The sequence below is a fragment of the Marmota monax genome, unplaced genomic scaffold, assembly GCF_021218885.2.
Source record: "Marmota monax isolate L192 unplaced genomic scaffold, Marmota_monax_Labrador192_F-V1.1 WCK01_AAM20220418_F8-fsc00003, whole genome shotgun sequence".
Taxonomy (NCBI): Eukaryota; Metazoa; Chordata; class Mammalia; order Rodentia; family Sciuridae; genus Marmota; species Marmota monax.
In genome coordinates, this window is record NW_026694084.1 from 785,316 (window position 1) to 801,859 (window position 16,544).

The following is a 16,544-nucleotide window of genomic DNA, read 5'->3' on the forward strand; positions in this document are numbered from 1 at the left end:
AATGAAACTGAATCCCTTTCTCTCGCCATGCACAAAAGTTAACTCAAAATGGATCAAGGAGCTTGATATCAAATCAGAGACACTGCGTCTGATAGAAGAAAAAGTTGGCTAAGATCTACATACTGTGGGGTCGGGCTCCAAATTCCTTAATAGGACGCCCATAGCCCAAGAGTTAATAACAAGAATAAACAAATGGGACTTACTTAAACTAAAAAGTTTTTTCTCAGCAAGAGAAACAATAAGAAAGGTAAATAGAGAGCCTACACCCTGGGAACAAATTTTTACCCCTCACACTTCAGATAGAGCTCTAATATCCAGAATATATAAAGAACTCAAAAAATTAAACAATAAGATAACAAATAACCCAATCAACAAATGGGCCAAGGACCTGAACAGACACTTCAAAGAGGAGGACATATAAGCAATCAACAAGTACATGAAAAAATGCTCACTATCTATAGCAGTCAGAGAAATGCAAATCAAAACCACCCTAAGATACCATCTCACTCCAGTAAGATTGGCAGCCATTATGAAGTCAAACAACAACAAGTGCTGGCGAGGATGTGGGGAAAAGGGTACACTTGTACACTGCTGGTGGGACTGCAAATTGGTGAGGCCAATTTGGAAAGCAGTATGGAGATTCCTGGGAAAGCTTGGAATGGATCCACCATTTGACCCAGCTATCGCCCTTCTCGGACTATTCCCTGAGGATCTTAAAAGAGCGTACTATAGGGATACTGCCACATCAATGATCATAGCGGCACAATTCACAATAGCTAGACTGTGGAACCAACCTAGATGCCCTTCAATAGATGAATGGATAAAAAAAATGTGGCATTTATACACAATGGAGTATTACGCAGCACTAAAAAATGACAAAATCATAGAATTTGCAGGGAAATAGATGGCATTAGAACAGATTATGCTAAGCGAAGCTAGCCAATCCTTAAAAAACAAATGCCAAATGTCTTCTTTGATATAAAGAGAGCAACTAAGAACAGAACAGGGAGGAAGAGCATGAGGAAAAGATTAACATTAAACAGAGACGAGTGGGGGGAGAGAAAGGGAGAGAGAAGGGGAAGCATATGGAAATGGTAGGAGACCCTCAATGTTACACAAAATTACATATAAGAGGCTGGGAGGGGAAGCGGGGGGGAACAAGGGAGAGAATTAAACAACAGCAGATAAGGTAGAGAGGGAAGATGAGAGGGGAGGGGAGGGGGGATAGTAGGGGATAGGAAAGGCAGCAGAATACAACAGTCACTAATATGGCATTATGTAAAAATTGTGAATGTGTAACTGATGTGATTCTGCAATTTGTATTTGGGGTAAAAATGGGAGTTCATAACTCACTTGAATCAAATGTATGAAAGATGATATGTCATGAGCTTTGTAATGTTTTGAACAACCAATTAAAAAAAAAGAATTGTAATGCATTCTGCTGTTGTGTATTTAAAAAAATAAAATCAATTAAAAAATAATTTTACGTAAGAGAATATGAGAAAGAGACCTCAGTTACGTAGAGAGAGGAGAACAACTCAATGGATTTGTAATATTTCATTTGCTTCAGTTTATGAAACAATATAATACAGTGCCAAGGTCTGATAGTCCTATATGGTAAAATATATGAATTAGTATATTATCATCTGCATTTTTCTAGCTTGAAATATTTGACCCATTTTTCCAAATGACTTAAGGATTATTAGATTTTAGATAAAAAATTCAAAAGCTTATTAATTTTGGAATTTTAATTATATTCACCAGAAATCTGAGTAAAATCAGATACATGGGATCTAATGAGGCTGTTAGAATCAATAATTAATTTTAGGCATATAATAAGCCCTAAAAGATATTTAACAAACAAACCTTACTTACATATTTTCAGTCAATAAGTATTTTAAATTTCATTTCAAAATACAGAGATTGCAAATACAGAAATTAAATTATTACAATGGCAGTTCTCCATTGTAGCCAGCAAGGGATTACAACCACAGAATTCACATATTTCTAAAGGGATCTGCCCCCATGCTCTGCTGGATTGTGACTGTCCTTTGCTCTCCTATTTCTCCAGCTCCCTGTAAAACAATTCCTTCCTGAGTGACTTCACCATCACCATCATGCCATCCTTTTTCTCAATCTATAACTCATTCATACAATGGATATGTGTTGGTCACCTAGATGTAGATCAGATGCAAGAGAGATGAAAGAGACAGGAATCCTATCTCCCTCCTTGTCTCTCCAGGATCGTGTGTGCAAACAAGTATTAAGCTACGTGGGAGAAATGTTGCAAGCCATCGCTTTGGGAACACGTGTCTTTCAGCAACAGAGATTAGAAAATATTACACAAAAGACAAGGGCCTTGAAGATTGGGTAAGATCAAATATTGCAGTTTCCAGAATCCATTCCTGTTTGTTTATCTGTAGGGAGTAAAAAGTAAATCTCCATCTGGAAAAGACTAATAAATAATAATAAATAATAATAAATAATGGCTAATAAATGAGACTGGATATGTACGATCTTAGGGAAAAGTGTGTAGACACAGTGATAAGTTTTCTTTTTGGAAACATGATTCTTCCTCTTAAGATATTGACAGGCTGTAGAAAGGGGAGAAATCAATCACAATGAAATGCAATAGGCCAGATTTCAAGGACCTGTACAAAGATGTAGAAACATTGTCTAAAAGTGGCTTTCATTAATGTAATGTATTGCAGGTACTAATCAAGAATAAACCTACAAGGATCAGTAGTATAATTGGACTAATGTAGAATTTATTTTTCTGATATACTGAATTTTACAAGTGATATATTTTCATGGCTTAAATCAAAATGTTTAAAAGGTATATGCTCAGAATTGTTACTCCAATGCTTGTGCCTATCTACTGTGCCCTATATCAGAGATTTCCTCTTATATTATTGTCTTAACTATCCTTCCAGTGTTTCTTTGGAAAAGTACAGGTAATAAACACATACACATATTCTAATTTCCACCTTCTATTTTACACAAAAGAGAGTGTGTCTCATACACTCTTCTTTATTTTGCCTTTTTAGTTTGCAGTATATGCTAGCAATCTTTCCATAATGGTTATAGATTTGCTTCCTTTCTTTTCTGGCAGCATAGTGTTCCACTTCGCATATCCCCTGATTTTTTTGTCACCTGGCTTTTTGTCATTCTTGGTCACTCCTCCCACAGAGAAGTGAATTTGGAATATTCTTCACTTTGAGTCCAGGTGGTTTACAACTGTTTCTACCAATATGTGTGACAGAAGTGACAACGTATTTCACTCAGGTGATTAGCTCATAAAAAAACCATATGGCTTCCACTTGGATCATCTTGTATTCAGACATATCTGATAGTATTAATAGTGACTCATGTCAACCTGGGGGGCTGGCAGCAAATCCAAATACTATGTTAGTTGAGCCTGAAAAAGGATTCTATATGAAGCAGAACAAGACTTCTGAATATCATAAATTTGGAAAATGCTTTTGTTACAAAATTTTAGAATAATTTTGTATTAGTTTGTAGAATCTAGACAACTTAGTAAAAAACATTGTTTATTAGGGAAATGTCCTATGATGTAAGAAGTATCTGAAAGTCCTCTCATTCTAAATCTACTTGCTATCATTTCTATGTATTGTTTTTCCTCTGGATGGTTAATCATAGCACTTTACTAATTTCTGAAACTATAAAATATCATCATGTGAAATATGTCTTCCCCTAAATTTTTCCTCTGTAGAAATCACATGTTCAGATGTTGAACAATTAAGGACTTTCTTGTAAACTATCTTGAAATCCATATTGTCAATCTACCCAGTTTAAATATCTCTATAAAATATGGGAGGAAGAAAACTTTTTGGAATAAGTGTGCTAGGAATTGAACACAGGGCCTTGTACTTTCTGGGCATGTACTCTCCCTCTGAGCTACACTCCATACCTCTAGAGCAAAGCTTTTTTAGGGGGGCCACTATGGAAGGAAGCCAGGGCCTCACACGTGCTCAGCAAGTGCTCTTCCAATGACCTACACCCCCAGTGCTAAGAAGAAAATTTTAAAATTTATTTTTTTTTAAGTTATAGATGGATACAATATTTTTATTTTGTTCATTTATTTTTATGTGGTGCTGAGAATTGAAGCCAGGACCTCACATGTGCTAGGCAAGTACTCTGCCACTGAGCCACAATCCTAGCCCCTAAATTTATTTTTATTGGTTCTTTTTAGTTACATATGACCATAAAATACACTATGACACAATTTTAAATGCATGGAGTATACTTTGTTCTAATTTGGTCCCCACTATTTCCACTTCCAATCCCCTCCTCCTACCTCCTGTTCCCTTCCCTTTACTCTACTGATCTTTCTGCTATTTATTTGTAGGTTGTTTTTTTTTTTAATTAGTATATTGTGGATGTACATGATGGTGAGATTCACTGTGGTATATTTATATATGTACATAAGAAAGTTAAGTCAGATTCATTCCACTAACTTTCCCTATATCATATCCCCACCCTTTTTTTCATTCCCTTTTTCTACACCTCTGATCTTCTATTTTTTACACCCTACCACAGCCTTATTTTGGATTAGCTTCTGCATATCAGAGAAAAAATTTGACCTTTGTTTTTTAGGGGACTGGTTTATATCACTTAGCATGATAGTCTCCAGCTCCAACTATTTATCAGCAAATTCCATAAAGTCATTCTTTTTTACAGCTTAGTAATACTCCATTGTGTGTATATATCGCATTTTCTTTATCCATTCATCTGTTGAGGGGCACCTAGGTGGGTCCCATAGCTTAGCTGTTCAAAATTGTGCTGCTATAAATATTGATATGGCTGCAATATTGTAGTAGGCTGATTTTTAAATCCTTTGGACATATACTGAGGAGTAGGATGGCTGGGTCATATGGTGGTTTCATTACTAGTTTTTTTGAGGAATCTCCATACTATTTTAAGAAGAAAATTTTTGACGTTGCCTTTAGAAATTATGTTTTGAATGAAATGCCCTAACCAGTCATGTAGCTATGTAAATACATTCTACAGAAGAATAAAACACTGCATGCTTACTGGACTCTTAATTCCTAAAAAAAATTATGTAACACTCTCTAATGTTCCATATACTATCTTTATAATTTCCAAAAACATACTGGAAGAAATAGGAATTTTCGTGAAAAGGGGGCATTGGAAGTAAAGTAAGACAGGATGATAAGTATCTACATTTTAAAGTTATACAGGTTGAGCCCTGATCCAAAAATCTGAAATCTGAAATGTGCTGAAATCCAAAACATTTTGAGTGCTGACATGACTTTTGTAGTATTTTGGATTTTGGATCTTTAGACTAGGGATGTTCAACCAGTAAAAAGTCTATGCAAATATTCCAAAATCTGAAGTGACTCTGGTTCTGAGCATTTCATATAAGAAATACTCAAACAATAGATTAGTTTTGTAGGTGTATGCAGATTCCTTACAAAAAAACAATGGTGTCATAAAATATAAAAACCAAAAGAAACATAATATAACATTGTGGGAAACTATTCCTCTAGAATATAAAATAACATTCCAAAGTAGAAATTACAGGTAGTAATTAGAAAAGATTTAAAAAAAAAAAAAAAAAAAAAAGTCTTAGATCTTCCAGGCCAAACAATACTTGATAGTAGATTTTCTCTGACTATGAAGAGATTTACTTACACAATGTGTGATAAACTCACCTGAAGTCCAGGAAAAGGAGCCATGCTTTTCACTTCTTTTTCACATTTTTTTTGTTTATTCTTACAGAAAAAAAAAAAGAAAAAGAAAAACACACTTTACAACAGCAACTGGAGGAAAGAAAAATGCAAAATAAACACAAACTCCTTTGCATCCCCCGTAAAAACCAAACACAAACCAACAAAAAAACCTCTCAAAAGAACAGAGGGTAGGGCTGAGTGTGTGTAGTTCAGTGGTAGAGCACTCAGTTAGCATGAATGAGGCCCTGGGTTCCAGCACCACAAAGAAAGAAAGGGAGGTAGGAAGGAAAGAGGAAAAGATGGAGGGTGCAGCTCATCTGCAGAGGGCTTTCTTTACTTTCCTTGCACACACGAGACCATGAGTTTGGTACCCAGCAGGGCCAAAAGACCCCCCAAAACAAAATAAAACATCAAGAGGAATGTATTTGCTTTCAAGAGCTATTAAAGAAATGTCATTCCTTATTTATTCTAAACCTCTCAGTCATTATAAAATGACTGGCTTATTTGGCACAAAACCCAAAACAGCTGAGCACAAAGCCTCATCCAGAATTGTCTCCTTTTCCCCGAAATGGAAAGATTAGGGTTACTATTTGGATCAATTCCCAGACAGTTACTTATCGCTCTCAGGGATAGTTATGAACATCTATCCTGCTACCTCTTTTCTCCAACATCTGTATCTATCTGGTAAATCCTGCAAAATTTTAGCAGAATGCTCTACCCTAAAATTTTGACATTCCTGGAAAGAGTTTGCATAGTCTTTGGAAATAAGCATGAAATTGACAGCATTGTCACATACCAAAGGAAAATGTTACCATACATTGAAAATATATTTGACCCTCCTACGCCAATGTTTCCTCAGCCTTCAGTCTTGTACATCTAACTGCCTATTTGACATCTCCTCTGGAATGATGCCTGAAGATTTTTCAAACTCAATACATGTAAAATAGCTTTGATTTCTACTGTCCATCTCCCCCTCCTCCACACAGGTACCTCCTGTTTGTCTACCTCAGACAAAAGCACAACCTTGTACATAGATACTTAGGTCATTGTTGGAAACTTGTAACTCCTTTCTTTCCACTGTGTGGAGCCATCAGCAAGTCCTGATGTTCTGTTTAAAAACATCCTGAACCCACCCATATCTCAGCGCTTCCATCACCTCTTTCCTGGTTCAGACCACCACCACCTCCTGCCCATTCAACTCTGAAGGCCTCCTGATTAGCCTCATGTCTTATGAGTTAGTATCTTCTCATCTTCACCCCAGTAATTCATTCCCCATACACCTACCAGGTTGATCTTCTTAAAAACATCATTCTTTGCTCCAAACCCTCCGTGATTCCCTATTATCTTTGTCCCCCTTGCTGATGGTGGCCTACAAAGTTCATCTAGTCTCCCCTAGTCTGCATCTCTGATCTCTTCTACCACAGTTCCCCTCAGTCCCATTAACCCATTGTCTTCCTTGTTTTTAAAACAATGCTTGCAGTCCCCACTGCCTTGAACACTCTTCCCCTAGATCTTTCAGTGGCTGATTCTGGCTCATTTTTCAGGCCTTTGAGCAAATGCTATCTCTGAGATGTCTTTCCTGAACAACTATTTGAAACACTCCTATTTTACACAGTTAGTTTGCATCCTTGATCCTGTTTTATTCTCTTCATTCTGAAATTATAAGGCTTACTGTATGTATCTCTCATTGAAATGGAAGCTCCCAAGCATCTGGCATAGTATAATAGGCACTCAAATATTTGAAAGGAAAGCAGAATGAATAAAACAATTCTTGATTAATGTTTTAATGATGCTGGATAAAGCCAGAAGGAAACAAGGCCACTATAAAGCAGAATGAAAGAATCCTGGAGCCTGAAGCCCACAGAACAATGGAAAAGAAATCTAATAGAAAATGGGCCTGGCTGGGCACAGTGGCACACGCCTGTAACCCCAGCAGCTCAGGAGGCTGAGACAGGAGAATTCAGGGTTCAAAGTCAGCCTTAGCAACTTAGCAAGGCACTAAGCAACTCAGTGAGATCCTGTCTCTAAATAAAATACAAAAAAGGGCTGAGGATGTGGCTCAGTGGTTGAATGCCTCTGAGTTCAATCCCCGGTACACAAAAAAGAAAGAAAGAAAATGGGCCTGTCACCATATTGGAAAGATGGAAGCAGATATACTTCATCAATATTTGGGCTCTGTTTTCCCTTCAAGAAGGTGTAGCCTCATGAAAAAAATTTTGTTTTAAGAGCCAGTTTGAAAAAAATTCCTTTAAATTGAGCACTAGCATTAGCTTAGCACAAAATTAAGCTTCTCATATGTAGCAAGACCCTGATTGCTCAGAATTATAGCTAGTACACAACACCCCATTGGGGCCTTAAAGGAGCTTCAGGAAGCAGCTCTCAGATATTTTGCATCTCTCTTGCTCATTGTGACAACATGCCTTCAAGAGGGTCTCAGAATCTTTGGCAAACAGTGTGAAAATTTAATCTATCCTCACAGTGTGCTGTCTGTATGGTATGGATCCTTGGGTCTATATCATCTCTTCTTAACAATTCACAGCCAATCTTAAATTCTTCCAATTTATCATAAGACTCCAATATATATTCAAGGACTCTAAATCATAAAAGTCTAGAGTAACGTAGAATGTAATTCTAAGTGAACTAAGACTTTACAACCACTTAGGTTTCTCTAGGTATGGAATGTAAGAGGGTCACCAAACATATATCTCATTTATTACAGCATTTCTAAGAAAGCACAAAGTACAGATTAAATAACTTATCTTTCAAACCAGTAAAATTTATTTTATTTTTGAAATCACTGAAGACATTTCCTTAAGTGACTTCAAATTTACACTTTCAAAACAGTGAAATAAAGATGAAAAAGATATGGCAGTGCCTTCTAAAACACAATTATGCTTCATAGAAATCCTAAATACAATGGAATAGTAAACTTTTCTTAGTTGATGTTAAACCGACTTAAGGTAATTTTGCACGTAAAGCAAAAGTATATTACAATATTAACATTATGTGCAAATGAATAATTCTTCATTTTTAAAAAGGGGCTTCAATATAAACATTTATAAACAACTCTTACTAAGGTAACTAATGACCTCCATTGACACAAAGTTTGAAAGGCATGTTTTGTCTTTATCTTCTTTGTTGTTGTTTTTTGCAGCTTTTGAAATGTTTGATTTCTTCTTTTTTGAAATATTTTCCTTCCCTTGATTCTGTGATGTTATTGTCTCCTAATTTTCATCCCGTCTGGCACCTAGGTTCCTGTTCCTCTATCTAGTCATTAAACATGGTGGTTCTTCAAAGCTTTGCTGAGGCTCTCTACTACTCTTACTTTATCCCTTCCTCTGTAGATGACCTTGCATGAACCTCCCAAACTTTTTCACACTATGGTACACAGAGAAAATGACAACATTTGTATGGCTACTAAGATCTGGAGGCCACTGGCCTGAAGGTTTTAATCAACATCTTAGCACATGTATGCTGCACTGCAGGACATTCCATGCACACTGGTGAAACCCTGGGAGGCTCTAAACCAATATCCATATATTTGGCAAATAATATGCACCAATATGCAAATAATGCACATTTGTATTTTCAGTCCAGGCCTTGTTTCTTTGTACTGAACCTGTAGATCCAACAGCCACATCTCTTTTTGAATATTTGAAAACATTGAAAATGTATCCATGTCTAAAACTAAGGGGGCTGGGGAGGTGGCTCAAGCGGTAGCATGCTCACCTGGCATGCATGCGGCCCAGGTTCAATCCTCAGCACCACATACAAAGATGTTGTGTCCGCCGAAAACTAAAAAATAAATATTAAAAAAATTCTCTCTTCTCTCTCTCTCTCTCTCTCTCTCTCTCTCTCTCTCTCTCTCTAAAAAAAAAAAAAAAAAAGAATTTAAAACTAAGCTCATAATGTACTCTACAAAACTTGTTCTCCTTTTGATGATCTCTGTCTTAGTGCAGGTAATCATGCCACAGTCTCCTGTATCAGAATTCTAGGAAATATCCTTGCCACCTCCTTCTTACTCTCATGTCAAGTTCATCATGAAGCCCCTTTCAGTCTACTTTCTTAACATCTTCCCTCGGTTCTCCATTTTTTCTCACCAACTGAGTCCAAACAACCATCATAATTCACTAAATTTGCCTGAATTACTACGTCAGCCAAAGAAGACATCCATCCTCATCTAGTGAAACCTGGAATTCATTATCTAATCTACAAAGCGATTTTTAAAAAGCATAAAAATCTAATCTAATCATCTCTTTGAAAGGAAAATCCCTTAGCACAACCAACAATGGACTGACTTGGATTCTTTATTCTGGTCATCTGTTCCTACAGAATGAATCACCAAAAATCTTAAAGGCTTAAAAAAAATTTAATATTAGCACTCATTGTTCTATGGGTTGTTCAGTCTCAATTGGATAATTATTACCGATAGCCTCTTATGCAGTTGGAGTAAGAATCTGGCTAGTGCTGGAGTCATTTGAAGGTTCAACTGAGCTAGCATGCAAGATGGCACCTTCACCGACACATCCTGAAAGTTGGTTTGGCATCTTTCTCTCCGTGTGGCCTCTCCACATGGCTGGTTTTAGATTCTTCAAAGCATGAGAGGTTCAGGATATTTCATTTCTTACATGACAAGTTACTTTTTTCCAGAGTGCACTTCTCAAGAGAGACCAAGGCACAAGCTGTAAGACCTCTTTTGACTGAACCTCCTATGTCATTCCACACACCTTCTACTTTATTCTACAGCTCACAATCAAGTCTTGGCTTTAATCCACATTCAAGGGGAGAAACCGCAAAAGGGTATGAATATCTGAAAGCATAGTTCTTTGGAGGAGAACGAGAGTCTCTGTAGAATATCAACAGTACCTTTCTCTCAAATCCCGTTCCACAGCACATTCCCTATGTGTCTTGCACCTGAGCCAATGGGACTTCCTTCAGCCCTGTACCTGCCACACTTCATCCTGCCAAGGTTTTGCCCATTCTGCTTTCTTTGCCTAGAATGTTCATCCAAAGTCCCTTTTTCCAAGTTAATTCTTGCTTAAGTGTCAGATCTCAATCAAACCTCAGGAAAGCCTTCCCTGACTCCCTAACTAGGTTAGATTATAAAATATACCTTCAAGGTATTGAACAAATTTCCAGCATGGTCCTCATTTTGCATTGATTTGGGAATTATGGAATTTATGTCTGAATACCCCTCACTGCACTTTTGCCACTAACACAGAGATTGGCTAGTGCTCAACTATTTAATTGTGGAATGAATAAAAAAAGAGACTAAGCCAACCAAACTATCTTCCTCTGTGTTACAAATTACTTTTTTCCTTATGAATTATAGTGAAGTATATAATCACATTTCCATATTCGATACTGTGCATAGATTAGATTAGACAACCCCAAATATAAAACATTTTTTACAAAGGAAATCTTATAAATGCAAAGGTCGTTTATTTTTTGCCAGATCTTGCCTATAATATTATGTAGATGTATAAAGGAATCAACTAATATACCCAAATGTTGCACAAATTTGTAGTGTTTTTTCTAATCTTCTTTCAAATGAGCATAAATCTGTCCTTGATTTTAATTTATAAACCTGAGCAAACGCAGGTAGATGTACTGATTTAGTCAGCTTCTTCACTGCTGTGACTAGAGGACATGACCAGCACAATTGTAGAGGAGGAAAGTTTTATTTTAGGGCTCATGGTTTCAGAGGTCTTAGTCCATGAAAGGCTGGCTCCATTCCTCAGGGCTTCAGGTGAGGCTGAACATCATGGCCGAGTGTGTAGTGGAGGGAAGCAGCTTACACCATGGTGATGAAGAAGCAGAGAGTCTCTACTCTCAAGATACAAAATGTAAACCCCAAAGCCTCGTCCCCCAAAAACCACTTCCTCCAGCCACACCCACCTACCTTCAGTTAGTTACCACTCAATTAATCTCATCAGGGATTAATTCACTGTTTAGGTTAAGACTCTCTCAACCCATTCATTTCTCCTCTGAACCGTCTTGTATTGCCTCACACATGAGCTTTTGGGGGACACCACAGCTAAACCATAACACGTACAAAACAGAACACTATAATCAGGAGAAGGGTGATTCCCTACTGCATGGAGAAATCCAGTGTTGATGGTGGAGACTACTAGAAGCATTCCACTTAGAAACCCACCAAACACCACACATGTTGATTCTTCTTGGATTAAAACCTGATGCACAAAGCTAACTGTCCTCACTACAGTATTAATAATTTGTCTAGAAAAAAAGCGCTAAGCAATTTTCAACTAAAAATGGAGTACTTCATCTTGAGGGTGGGAACTAATATTCATGTATCTTAGAGGATGACCCAAAGAGCAATGAGTTGGATTGGAGAAAATGTTGACTAGTTGTGACTCTCAACTTATTTTTTTAATACAAGTTTTAGTAATTATAAATGTTATTATAAATTAAAATTTGTTATCAAAAGGTACATTCTATTTCTGGTTTTTTGAATTTCAACTCTGAACTCTAATTGTTTTCAACTATTAACTTCTGGTCTAGGGACAGAATTAGAATTTTTTGTAGAATTAGAATTAATTCAGTCATGCATTTCTTATCTTTTCTCCCCCATTACAATATAAGCTCCATGAGATACATGGTTGGTCAATCTTATTCACCTAGAGCATTGTGCTGCCCAATAAATTATTGAATGAATGGATGGCAGCGGTCTTCAATAATTAGATTTTGTGTATTACTCAGAACATTTATGAAGAACTTATTTGTTATTCATTGAGAAAAGATATTATGTCAAAAACAGAAACAAAATGGCTTTACTTCTCATTTATGCTTCTGGTTTTATAGCTTTATGTCATATGAAGATAGTGAATCTAATTATCTAACCTCATTCACCAAGTAAGAAAAAATTTATTCTATAGAATACGCTTTTTTCTAAACCATTGTATTTCTCTGGTTGTTAGAACAAAATTACTTTTTCTCAGTAGCTGAAAATGGAACTTTATTTTCTGTGTACTTTGAGGAGTTTGATCATGTTAAAAAAAATCTATGGAAAATAATATTAAAGTCAACATGCAGGTCCATGAAAGCTACTGTTTGGTTTTAAATAATGTTACCACTAGTTGATTTTAAGTACAAAAACATGGATCTGAGAAAATTCATAAAAATAGGTTCCAGATCAATTACTTAAATCCAAACTTATTGTCAAATATTTTGTCTTAAAAGATTGACTTAAGTCAAAACAGTCATAAAGAAATTAACAAATAAGGACAGAGGTGGGGGGCTGGGGTTTAGCTCAATGATACAGCACTTGCCTAGCTTACAAGAAGCCCTGGATTCAATCCTAAGCACCACAAAAAGAAATTAATGAATAACAATTTATTTAACAGGAAAATATTAAAATCAAATTGACCTACTCATGAAATCCCCCTACCTGGTGTCCTCTGCTACAAGTTTAATTAATGCTGACCAACAGACATGACTTGGGAGTTTTTCACAGAGAAGTTTCTGTTCCATTTCGCACCTTACCTCTCAAGCCATCAATCACACTGAATTATTCATAGCTAAACATCTTTTCCTTTGTCTTGCTTCTTGTTAAGTGTGGATTAAGAGCCAGAGAGTTGATTTTCAAGTTTTAATGTGTGAGATGGAAATTTTAAGTTCAACCTGCTCTATATCTGCTCCAATTTCAGACTTGAACATAGAAAAGTTGTGTTACAAGAAACATGACCTGCCTGTATTTTCAAAAGCATTACCTTTGCCTCCTTGGGTTTTTAAACTTTGCTCACATTCAGCAAAAATAGAGGATGCTCTTAAGTTACATTTGCAAGTGCCATATTTGATGATCTTCTCAAGCCCTGCCTTCCATTCTCTATAACTCTGGACTCCACCTTATTTCTCCTATAGTAATCATCCAAAAGGATTAGAACAAAGACAGATCTTTACATAAATTGAGTATTTGGAAAACAGATCCTCCTTTCTTCAGACCTCATTTGATGAAATCATTTTTTATTTTATAGTGAGAAGAAAATGGAAATATAGGCAATATTAACTTGGGTTACTTTTTAAAAGTTAATTTCAGCCTCACCCAAATATGCATTAAAAATATCCCATCTTCCCTTCTATCAGAAGTAAGCTTCTTTCTTCTTATTCACAATTAAAGCTAACACATACTCCCTACAAGCAGGAGTAATACTGAAGGGCAGGAATTTCGGACATATTAGGAATATTGATTAATTATATGCATTTTGGTAGGGCAATTTCCTGAGTGAACAAAGTGCTAGTGGGGTGAATATAAGAGATGCATATTTTTCAACCTGAAGTCCCTTCAAGGACAGATGCCAAGGTGAGCAGTACTCCCCGGTTTCTCAGCAACCTGAAAGGATTTGTGAATGATTGTGAAAGATTTGCACCACCTCGCCGCTGCACTTAGGGGCTGTTCTGAAAACAGCAACGCACAGCTTGGGAAATGCATGTCACATCCTGTACCCCTGGGTAAGAAGTGGTGAAATGCACACACACTTCACCACCACCACCAGCAGCAGCAGCAGCAGCAGAAAAACCCTGCGGCGAAGCTATCTGATGGGCAGACACTGCTTGGGAGGCATGGTCAGCATCCTCCTCCCCAGCCCCAGTGACAGGCTCGCCTCTTCCTCTAAGCTAGAGTTCCCAGGTCTTTCTATATTCTAGGCTTTTCCTTGCCAAGCAGAAAGGTCTACGCTGGCCTTACCTCTGGGGCTGCTTTCTTGCAAGTACGGCGGGGCGGTGGGAGTGACATTTCCCGAATGGGATGCTGACAGCAGAGGCGAGCGTTCGTCCACCCCATCCGCAGCCATGACTGCAGCAGCTGCGGGGCTGGAGGCAGGCTGAGCCCGGGTTGCGGCTTCGATGGAGGTGGCGGCTAGCTCTGCAGCCGCTGCTGCCGCCTCCGGGAGGGCCCGGGATGTGTCACAAGGCAGGAGGCGGGGGGAGGGGAGGGTGCGGGACGGAGAGGCGGGGGCAGGGAAGCACGCTGGGAGGCTTGCTGGGGGAGGGGAGGGGAGGCTGAAAGAAAGAGTCCGGAGAGGAGGAGGAGGAGGGGAAGAAGTGGAGGGTCTGAAGCTCAGCCAGCCTGGGAAGAAGGAACAAATTAGAACTGATTGGGAAAAGAGGGGAAGGGAAGGGGCCAAGAAACCAGGGGGAGGGTACATGGGATTTGGGGATGACAAGTCTTTTTCTCCAGGGAAAAGGTGGATAAAGAGCAGCCTGAAAGGGGCTAAGAGAAAAGGACTATGACTTGATTACAGGAAAACTAGAGCAAACACAGATATCAAGTTTAGCTTCTCTAGGGAGGAGGAGGAACTGACTCTGCTGTCCAACTTTGCAGCAATTATATAAAGCTTATTGTTAAGGTTATCAATTCCTTCTTAAGGGGTTCTTCCTTTGTTAGGAGATGACTGTTTCACATGGGTTGTCTAAGAGAAAGCCAATTTTGGAGAGTGTTGGCATTTCCTACTTCCTTTGGCGATTGTTTCTAACAAGGAGTGTTGGCATTACCCATTTGGCACTCTATTAACTGTACCTTACTGAAGCTATGCATATGTATTGCTTTTTCACAAATTTCATCTTGCAAAATAGGTTGCCATTTTAGTTTGGGTTTTGTACTATATTGTTCCTGACATGTGTACAATAACCAGATTTGTGCAAGTAAAAGCAGTTTTTTAAAGAGAGTGAGATTTTTTTAAAATGTGTTTTTAGTTGTCAATGAACCTTTTATTTATTTATATGCAGTGCCGAGAATCAAACCCAGTGCCTCACACATGCTAGGCAAGCGCTCCACTACTGAGCTACAACTTCAGCCACTAAAGATAGTGTTTTGAAATAATCTTTTGCTCATAAAAAAAAATTTTTTAAAAAAAGCTAGTCATACTTCTTGCCTTGTTTACTATTTTTTTTTTCCTTTCGTTATCCCTCCCCTAACCCTCCAGCCTTTTGGTGGTTTATCATATTATTCTAAAATGGTTTACATAAATACAAAAACAAGACAAAACTTTGGACATGCCAAATAAAAATGTAATAGAAAAATAGTCCTGCAATGATGCTTTTAAGTCACTCAAGAAATATTTATTACTTGCTTACTGGGTCTACACCGATATCTGGGCCATGATCTCATACCTGAACAGTTACCACACTTGAAAATCAAAAATGAGGCTGGTGGTCCCAGCTATAGATCTCAGTTGGCATGAGGAAAAACAGACTTGAGACATTTGAAACTACTTCTCCTATTACATTAAAAAGGGTCCTCATTTTACTTTCTGAAGACATACTCTTTATTCCAGGAAATGCATTTAGACACCAGCTGGAAATCCTATGGGAAAATTAAAGAATGGTGTTTTCTCTTATGCAGCATATTTTGTGGGTAAATAGCATGAAGATACAAGGATCCCCATGTGATGCAGCTCAAGGGCATGTATAGGTCTCTGAAACCTGGAGAGTGAAGAAGCAGATGTAGCACTCCCTGCAGTCATGCCTATAATTTACAACACAAACAGCAACATTTCTGCAGTTATAGACTAGAGGCTATTGAGTTAAATTATAAGAAGCATCAACAGAATCCTTGATTCTAGTGTTTGGTTTGGATGAGTGTCCCCAAAGATCTGTATGTAAAAGTTTGATCCCTAGAGTAGCATTGGGAGTTGGGCCTTTATGAGAAATCTTTAGGTCACTGGGGACATAACCTTGAAAGGGAATGTGGAATTCTAGTCTCTCACTCTCTCTCTATGCTTCTTGGATCCTGATGCGACCATTTGCTCCAACATGTGCTCCTGCCATTGCCACCTGTGGCCTTCATCAAAAGCTAAACTTCTCTTTATA

At 37.7% G+C, this 16,544-nt stretch overlaps 1 protein-coding gene across 1 annotated transcript in view; it reads right to left on the minus strand.

Annotated features, from left to right (window-relative positions):
• The window catches only part of Pip4p2 (phosphatidylinositol-4,5-bisphosphate 4-phosphatase 2), a 61,985-nt gene extending 47,359 nt beyond the window's left edge, over positions 1-14,626 (minus strand). Inside the window, exon 1 of the mRNA XM_046465006.2 lies at positions 14,422-14,626. Coding sequence (XP_046320962.1) covers positions 14,422-14,527 — 106 coding nt within the window. The 5' untranslated portion in view covers positions 14,528-14,626. The remainder of the gene's footprint in view (positions 1-14,421) is intronic.
• Positions 14,627-16,544: the final 1,918 nt, after the last annotated feature.